The sequence below is a fragment of the Equus asinus genome, chromosome 2 (assembly GCF_041296235.1).
Source record: "Equus asinus isolate D_3611 breed Donkey chromosome 2, EquAss-T2T_v2, whole genome shotgun sequence".
NCBI classification, from domain to species: domain Eukaryota; kingdom Metazoa; phylum Chordata; class Mammalia; order Perissodactyla; family Equidae; genus Equus; species Equus asinus.
In genome coordinates, this window is record NC_091791.1 from 170,553,102 (window position 1) to 170,562,255 (window position 9,154).

A 9,154-nucleotide genomic window follows, 5' to 3' on the forward strand; every position below is an offset into this window, starting at 1 on the left:
GTAATAAAATATTTCCGTTTATCCTCCCTCCCATCCTTTGCGTTATTTTTGTCATACATCTTGCTACTATATTGGATAAACCTTAAAGCATTTTTGCCTTAAATAGTCGTTAATCTTTGAAAGAAATTTATATAAAGTATTTTACATTTGGTCACATTTACACTTCTTTATTCTTTTTCCTTCCTCCCTACGATGGGGATCTTTTCCCTTCAGCCTGAGGAACTGCTTTTAGTCTGTCTTGCAGTGCAGGTCCGATGGCAACAAATTCTTATACCCTTGTTTTTTCTGAAAATGTCTTTACTTTGCCTTTATTTTTCAACAATATGTTCACTGATCATAGAGTTCCAGAAAGAGGTTGCCTATTTCTTTTTTCTTTCCAAACATTTAGAAATGCCATCTCACTGTCTTCTGACTTCCATCATTTCTGATGAGAGCTTATTGTTAGTCTTATTGTTGTTTCTATAAAAAAGGCCATTGCTTTCCTCCCTGTCTACTTTCAGCCTTTTGTCTTCATCTTTGTTTTCTTTTTTTTCTGAAGAAGACTGGGCCTGATTTGACATCTGTGTCCATCCTCTTCCATTTTTTTGTATGTGGGATGCCTGGCACAGCATGGCTTCATGAGCGGTGTGTAGGTCCACGCCTGGGATCCAAACCAGCAAACTCAGGGCCACCGAAGCGGAGTGCACAAACTGAACCACTACACTGCTGGGTGGGCCCCTATCTTTGGTTTCTACCAGTTTGACTATTATATGCTTACACATGGATTCCTTTGCCCTCCCCGAGGTTCACTGAGCTTCCTGAATCTGTGGATGAGGAATATAGTCTAGCAATAGGCCTATGACGAAAATAAACCAGTGGCTGCACTTCTTTTATGGTGAAATGTGTTTGTTGGACAAAAGCAGTGCTGTGTGGGATAGTAAGACAGGAAAATAACCCTGTGAGTTCTGTAAGTCCACAGGGGGGACCGGCATAAGTACGGTGGTGGGCAGGAAGGAAGAGCCATCCGAAGACATGATCCCAAACAAATTAGCAAGATCTCACTTTCCTTTGGGCCTCTCTGCCCCAGGAGCAGGTCTGGCGGTTTTCTCCCTGCCATCCTGGGACCCAGCTCTTCTGGTGGGTCTGGAGGGAAGGAAGGGAGATGGGAGTGACTTTTGGTGAGTAGCAAGGTCTCCTTGAGTTCATTACAGAGATATTTTGTTTATTTTTATTCTTGAATTTTTGTTACAGAGATGTTGAGAAACAGAAGGATCGTTTCCTCAAAGGCAGGGGTGGGGCAGGGGATGCTTCCACAGACAAAGGAGGTTTGAAGGAATCAGCATGATTAGGGGGTTTCCCCACCCCCATCTAAATGTGCCCCTGAGCAGACTTCCGCTCACCAAGGGAGGCCTTGGAATCCTTGTCACAGAATGGATGAACAGCAGCCCAGAGGTTTTCTCTCCAGGGAGGTGTGTGAGCAGAAGCTCAGCTCTTGTTCAGGGATGCCAGGAAGTCATCACGGGGCGGGGGTTAGACAACATGTCAGGGCTCTTGCTGGCCTGGCTGTCAGGGCTCCTGGGCTTAGTCCAGGCTCTGTTCTAACTCTGTGGTCCCTTCAGTCGGCCACTGCCCCCTCCTGGGACTGTGTCCCTCCCTCATCTCTCACAGGAGGAAGACCTGCAGCAGGGTCCTCAAACTTGGATCCAAACCACAGAACCATTTCCTCAAGCAAATGTCATATCTAAACAAGATATGCATGTGGCTGGGCTATTTTTTTAAATATTATTTTTGTTTTGCTTTTGGCATTTTCCTTTTTGTCTTTTTCCATCAAGGAGCCAGGTTCTTAGTATGTCTTAGATACAGAGATATTTTTTCAGCTCCAGATTGGAAGCTGCGTGTCTTCACTGCTCTCCCCTTATGAAAGTGCCCTCAGTCATGAAGAGATTGTGTTGCTGCCTGCGTTGTGCACAACAAGGTGGGAAAGGTTGTGCCTGAGAGGATTACATGATCCCAGAGTACATACCCCTTGTGGTGAGAGGGTAGTGCTGTGTGGGTTTGGAGCAGGAGCTCCGAGCTGGAACGTATGCTCAGCTCCCAGGTTGTGCCCCATATGAGCGGCAAGCCCTTGGAGAGGTGGGTGCTGGGTGTGTTTTCTGAGGTGAGCCCAACACAGGGAGATCCTCACTCAGCAAAGGATCCCGAACTCCATGTGTGGGCTCCAAGCCAAAAACCTCCTCAAGTCAAAAAATCTTGGTGGTCTGGAAACTACGGATGCAGCAGTAACCACAGTGGCCCTAAGAGGAGAGGCCTTTCTCCATGTTTCCAGACCATGTGAATCTCCCTGATTCTGGTTTGATTCTCCGCAGGCAGGAGGTACAGTAACCACAGGGACCAGCTCTCCAGCCAGTCCAGTTGGATGGGTGTTTAGAGTCTGACTCTAGTTGCCTACAAGCAAATACTTAATACAGTTGTTCCTATCATCTGAATCTGTACAATGACACTCATACCTGATACTTTGAAGGCAAATGAACGTAAGGCTGCCCTCGCTGCCCTTCTCCCTCCCTACGGGCTGCCCTCTCCTCTAGGTGCAGACGATGCTCCACTGGACAGAATTGGGTGACTTCATCCCTAGAAACTGAATGACTGATGCAATTTCCAAATCCCACGCCCTGCTGTCCTAGAGTCACACGTGCTCATGCTCACACACGGACTGTGACCAGCCATAGAAACAGAACGCAAGTACTTTATTCCTGTGGATTTCCCATAAGATCTAGGCCATGTGCACTCATGTGAGGAGGGAGAGAAAGTTACATGATTTGGGTGAAACTCCCACTATCAGTGTCCTCAGGTTCAGATGACAGAGTCTGTATTAGGTCCACTGTGGATCCCCAGTGCCGGGCACTTAGGAGCTCAATCAGTGTGTATTTGTTTATTGATTGAAAAATTGTGCTTTCCAGTCCTACTGCAGAGAGGGTAGGGCTACTAACTCAAAAGGCTGAGACAGCCGTATGTGGGCAGTGAGGGGTCTTAGCCTAGAGGCCAGCAGTGAGTAAGAAGGACAGGCTGAAAGGGACTCAGGCTACCAAATGACCAGGTGGCCAATGCACCCTGAGCACTTGGGGGGTCACTGGGCTGGATGTGAGGGGTTGAGCTGGCCTTGCCAAGTGAGAGATGGGGCAGGAGTTCTGGAGAGACAGCCTGCCTGCTGTGTCCTGCATGAGTCCCGCCTGTTGCCAGCACAAGCCTGATTCCTTGTGGCACTCCTTGCCACAGCATGAGCTGGGCTGGCATCTCAGGGGAGAGACCCTGCTGGAACCACACGGAGCTCTGAGTGTCCTAGGCAGGAGGGCTATAAGGAAGGGGTCAGCTCAGATCAGGCTTGTGTGGAGGGGACAGGAGTTAGTAGACACTGAGATCTCTCAGTGGAAAGCCGGGATGGAGAAGAAGGGGCAGCCAGGAGACTGGAGGGCAAGCTGGGCCCCAAGGTCACAGGAGGGCAGGGAGGAAACTCAGGCTGGGTGAGATCGAGGAGCTTCTCCAGAGACCCACCCTGACTCTGCGCCAGGTCCCTGGCTGTGGGAGAGCACTGTCCTTCTCAGGCAGCCTCTCCTCTCCCCAGTGTGGGGGTTGTGCCGTTGAGCTTCAGTCCCAGGCTTGCCTGCTTGGTGTTCGGGACCCATGGTGTCATCCCCCTTCCTCTTTGCCATATAACACAGGGAAGCAGGTAAGAAGTTTGCCCTGAGCCACAGGACCAGAGAGGTTCATATTTTCTCCTGATGATGCTCAGCTGCAGCCCTGGCAGAAGGGCAGGCCCAGAGAAAGGTGTGGGTCAGCAGGAGCTGGGGAACAGCTTTGCTTGAGGTTTGGGGAAGGTGGTGGGAGGGGCAAGAGGAGGAAGCAGAAAACAGCAGATTTGTGCCATTGGCCTTCTAAGGACAGAGTTAGTGCCTGTGACTGAGGGTCAATGAATAAAGGAGAAACCAGCCCTTCCCGCTCAGCTAAGAGACTTTTATTTAGTTACTGGTGTCATTCTGGATCAGCTCCAGAGAAGGTGGGCTGGTTTCTACAGTTAGAGGCTTTTCATGGTTTTCTTTCTTTTTTTTTTTTTTTTTTAAAGATTTTAGTTTTTTCCTTTTTTTTCTCTCCAAAGCCGCCTGGTACATAGTTGTATATTCTTAGTTGTGGATCCTTCTAGTTGTGGCATGTGGGATGCCCCCTCTGCATGGCCTGATGAGCAGTGCCATGTCTGCGCCCAGGATTCGAACATGCAAAACCCTGGGCCGCCGCAGTGGAGTGCAGGAACTTAGCCACTCCGCCACAGGGCCCGCCCCTTCATGGTTTTCTTTATCCAGGGCAGGAAACTCGAGACTTTGGTGAAGGCCTGTGGAGGAATCCCGCCTATTCGTCCATAGGAGACAATGCCCTGGATCACGTTCTTACACACGAGAGGGCCCCCGGAGTCCCCCTGTGGAGAGAGAGCAGGGAGGACTGAGTCCATGCTCTCCTGGGTCCTGCCCACCTGCATCCCAAATGCCCTCTCAGTGAAGGCCGACTGGCCTGGCCTCCATGTGGGAGATCAGAGAGCAGCGCAGGCCCCTGTGGGCCCCTCAGCTGCCCAGTCCTGATCCTGGACGTTGTCAGGACTTCATTTCTCTCAGGGGGCGGCTCCCTCTCCTCCCCGCTCTCCTGGATCCTCCCCCATGAGGGCGCTGTGGGACTGTGCTTCTGTCTACCATTTAAGGACATGGAAGCAGGCAGGTGAGGACGACACTCAGCACAGAAGGTGAGCCATTTAACCAAGATGGGAGCCAGCTCTGAGGAGCCACCTGATCTGACTGCTGCACACCCAGGGAGCAGTTTTCTAACACCTGTGCCCAGTGTGGAGCAGAGTGTTGCAAATTCATCTTCCAGATGGAACATCATGTCTGGATGCATCTCAGTCCCCTGGTGGGCTCCCAGAAGGCCTGTGACTCCCCACTTTGGCTTCTCCCAGCTTCTCTTCCCAGGAGAAAGATCAAAGTATAGAGGGTGAAGGAGTGAACCCCTCCCACTGCTTGGGTTTGAAAGTTCCAAAACACCCCTCTCCCCAGAGCGAAGCTAGGTAGATGCCCAGTCTCACCTTAAAGGAAGACTTCTTTTCCTTCGGGTCCCCCACACACAGCTGAGTGGTACTGTTGTACTTTTGTAAGTAGGATTCGCACTCCTGGTCCTGCTGCACGGTCAGCTCCACCTCCTGCAGAGTGTCTGACGCTCTGCCATTTAGGGCGACTCTCCCCCAGCCAGCCACACGGCACACCTCTCCGGGCCTCACCTGGGCTGTGCCCCTGGGCAGGTTGAGGGGCCACACAGCTTCGGTAAGCTTGGCCCTTCTCTCCAGCTGATGAGAAGAGGCAAGAAAGTCCAGCTCAGCCACTTGTCTCCTGTCGCCTGGACACTGCGATGGGTCTGCACTGACTTCCCTCTCCCATGAGCCACTGGGACTAGCCAGGTGACCGGGATGGGAAGGAGGGGAGGGACAGGTCCCAGTGGGAGGGGAAGCAATCTCCACCCAGGACAGCAAGAGCAGCGGGAAGGTTCCCTTACCCTTAGTAACATGATGTCGTTGGCGAAGTTCTTAGAATTATAGTCTGGGTGGGGGATGGCTTCCTTCACAGGGATGACCTGCTGGGTCCTCTCCTGCTTCTGGATGTTGTGGGCCCCCAGAGTCACCTTGATTGAGCTACACAGAAAGCAGGATGGGGATGCGGGGGGCTTGGAGTCAAAGGAGATCCAGCCCATGAGCCATGAAGGGCAGGTGACAACTGGGGCAGGGCAGGGCTGCAGGTAGGAGATTGGAAACAACAGGAGTACTAGCCAGTGGGTGATTCTGAGAGGGGATTCTGGGAGCTTTGTAGGTGCTCAGTCAATATTGTGAAAGGACTCTGAGTTTGCCTTTTGACCCTAGTGCATGGTTTCATCCTCCACAGCTGCTCCATTTGACCAGTGTGGTCTCTCTTCTCAACTGGGCCACTAGTTCTCACCTCTGACCCCTTGACTCCAAATCTTCCCTGTCCTATTTCTCACTTTCCATGGAGCAGTCATGCTCTCAGATGGCTCCTTTCATGAGCTCTCATGGCCTTGAGTTCCCAGGAGCTGGCGGAACTCCCCTGGGCTGCAGGCCCTGGGCAGAGAACTGGAGTCCCTGTAGGGGTCTCAGGAGGTGTTCATGGTCTTTGGTGCCTCACCTTCCCCAGCAGTGAGCAGCCGTTAGAACAAAGTCTTGTTGCACGAGGACACCGCCACAACTGTCCTTTGCCTCTTCAACCAGAAATTGAACGAATGCCATGTAGGGTCGAGAGTGGGGCCTGGCCTAATGTCCCCCGATGATCTCCTCTGAAGGAAAAGTCTTATCTACTTGTGCACACCCAGCGAGTCCACCAGGCATGTGTCACCTTGACGGCAGGACTGCTGGGCATCTGGGAGCCCGAGATGGCCTGGAGTTGAGAGGGGCTGGGGTGGGGCTTTCCCTCTAGAAAAAGGAAGAGGAGCAGGCTTGGCCTGTGAATCTGTCCTCCACAGATAATTGGAGGTGAGCATATGCATATTAGGGACAGCAAAGTCCTAGAGGCTCCTGAGAATTCCTCTCCTGACTCTGCTTTGTTTCAAGAGCCTTTCTAAGGCCCTGTTGCCCTGTGATGTCTAGGATGATGCTGTTTCCAGTGGCCAGGACTTAAGTTTAGGGACCTAGATGTTGTCATAGCCTGTTTTCCATGGCCTGACACATAGTGGGTGCCCAAAAACTGTTTGTTGGCTGCATGAAGGAATGGCCCCCAATGGGCCTGAAGGAGAGTTTGTAGGGCCAGTGCTTGTGGGATTCTGGAAAGCAGAGAAGTTCAGGTCCACAAACAGTGGCTCCATCCTGGAAAGAAGGGAGCTGCTAAAGGCCTGGGAAGAAAAGCAGAGTTGGAGAAGGGACTGAGGGGCCTTGGGACTGAGCAAGGCATCAGCAGGCCTCTTGGGACAGTGGTCCCACCAACTCCGGGGTCTGCAGAGCTCAGACTTCTCTCCTAATCAGACGTTGAGGGGAGCATCTGTGTCATCCCAGACCTGGAAGCCAGGCCCACTCTGCCCTCTGCAGGGGAATTGATTATTTTCTCTTTTCCAGTTTCCCTCCCTCTGCCATGCACTTCCAGTTAAGTTCCACTTTGCAGATGGCAAACGTGGGGCCTAGGGAGGGAATAGCACCCACTGGCTGTTCTTGAGAACTGCCTTCTCCCCTGACATTCTTGTTGGTAGCTTATCCAGCGTCATACATGGGATTCTGAGGTGGGACAGGAGCTGGGATTCAGAATGTTGCTGGTAGATGGATGGATCAGGGATGTGCAGAAGGGGCAGGAGATCTGTGCCCACTGTGTTTGGGGGGAGGGGTTGGGCATCTGAGGGTGGGGGTGGTCACTCACCTGCCTCTGCCCCAGGGGACACTAAAATGGCGAGCAGGAGCAGGAGAGGCTGCATCTTTCCAGGAAGGTTGCCAAGGTCGGAGAGGCTGGTGCTTCCTCCTTGCTGTCTTTTAACCTCCAGGAGAGGAAGGATGTACAGATGGGATCAGCGACCTCAGGTCCCCCTGTGGTTGTGTGGTGCTTCATCAGAGACGGCTTTCTATGAAACCTTCCCCGCCCCCACTCCTGCTGCCTGATTATGTCCTCTGGATGGTTATGTGACAATCATGCAGTGACCACACCAGAACCCACAGTGGATGACTCAGGGCGGAACAATTGTTCCAGCCTAGAGCAGGAACCCAAGGGTACAAAGTGGAGACTGTGGGCTGTGGTATCAACCAGTACAGGTATTGGAGCCCCTGAAACCTGAGTCCCCAGTGATAGAACCACCAATGCCTCATTTCTGTGTTGCTAAGTCCATCAGGATTTCCTCAGCAGATGTGTGTTTGAGTCCTTCTCTGTGCCATGACCAAACGTAATGGAGATGTGTCTCCTTCCCTTAGACAGCTGTCTGTCTGGTGGAGGAGAGAGAAGCATCAGTGACCAAAGCACAGTATGGGAAGGGCCATAGCAGAGGGATGCAGAAGATGAGAAGAAAGCATGGCCACCATCTACCAAATCCATGTAGCAACCCATGCATCAGCACAGCTTCCTTCCTAGGGGATTTTTAACATCTTTTTGAAGTTACAAATGCTCAGAGTGATAGAGTCCGTCTTTCTTGTCCATGTCTTTAACAAAAGTCCTACACTTGACATTTATTGGCCTAAATTAACAAATCGTTATGACCCTAGGAATTGAACCCACTTATTGACTCAAGCCTGGGTCAGTCTCCTTTGGGTAGGCTGGAGTCAGTCCCACCCAAACCACATGGACTAAGACTGGGAAAGGGCTGAGTCCCCAGAGGAAGTTCAGATGACTACATTGCCGATACCATGTGAAGTGAGAAAGCTTACCAGGCAACCAAAGACCAGTAATTATCCTTTCAGGATTCTCTGTTCTCCATCTAGAGAGCCACACTTCTGATGGAGCCGGCCCGGCACGTAATAGACTCTCATTTGCTCATCAAACTCTGCCGATGATCTCGCTATGATGGAAGTGAAGGAGTGTTATTTCTAAACAGCCCAAGTCCAGTCCTGTTCGGAGAACAATTAAGCATATCTGAGTGCTTAGGGCCTGGTGATTTAAGTTTCCCTCCGTACATTTTCTGTATTTTACAATTTTTGTACGAAGAATATTCTGTATCAAAATACCTTGATTCCAGTGTAAATATTCTGTTTATCAAACCAAGTACATTTATCAAACCTCTACCTTTTTGCGCCTAGCTTACCCAGTAGCAGACATTTTAAAAATAAAATCACTTTTCTGATTATAGTGGTGATAAATGTTCATTAAGAAAATTTGGAAAGTAGAAAGGAACAATGCCACTCCTTTTCCTCTCACCAGCAGACAGCCTGTTACCATGAGCAGTGCATTTTAAATACTTGGGATCATATTATATATACAATACAGTTCTCTTTTTGTCCTCATTTAACTCAACAATTTAAGCATCTTCCTCATGCTCCTAAAAATCTGGTAGTCAATATCACTATAGTACTTCTTTCCCAGATACTAAAGAATTCAACATGCAATTATTTCCTAACATTGTTGGAAAATTTTAAAAATAATTTAAGTGAAGAGGAAACAATTAACATTACCTG

The 9,154-nt window shown here is 50.5% G+C and overlaps 1 protein-coding gene across 1 annotated transcript; it reads right to left on the reverse strand.

Annotated features, from left to right (window-relative positions):
- Positions 1-3,968: 3,968 nt before the first annotated feature.
- Positions 3,969-7,594, reverse strand: LOC139044544 (granzyme B(G,H)-like). Its single transcript, XM_070504174.1, has 5 exons — positions 7,419-7,594; positions 6,204-6,351; positions 5,563-5,698; positions 5,099-5,356; positions 3,969-4,444 (listed from the first exon to the last, which is right to left on the reverse strand). The coding sequence occupies exons 2-5, from the start codon at positions 6,302-6,304 to the stop codon at positions 4,283-4,285; spliced, it is 657 nt and encodes a 218-aa protein (XP_070360275.1). The 5' UTR covers positions 6,305-6,351; positions 7,419-7,594; the 3' UTR covers positions 3,969-4,282.
- Positions 7,595-9,154: the final 1,560 nt, after the last annotated feature.

Excerpts from the sequence above, each read along its gene's own strand:
- LOC139044544 (XM_070504174.1), bottom strand. The coding sequence starts at position 6,304 with ATGGCATTCGTTCAATTTCTGGTTGAAGAGGCAAAGGACAGTTGTGGC. Across the intron at positions 5,699-6,203 it reads GCTGCTCACTGCTGGGGAAG|CTCAATCAAGGTGACTCTGG; the intron begins GTGAGGCACCAA and ends CTTTCTGTGTAG. Across the intron at positions 4,445-5,098 it reads AAAAGAAGTCTTCCTTTAAG|GGGGACTCCGGGGGCCCTCT; the intron begins GTGAGACTGGGC and ends CTCTCTCCACAG.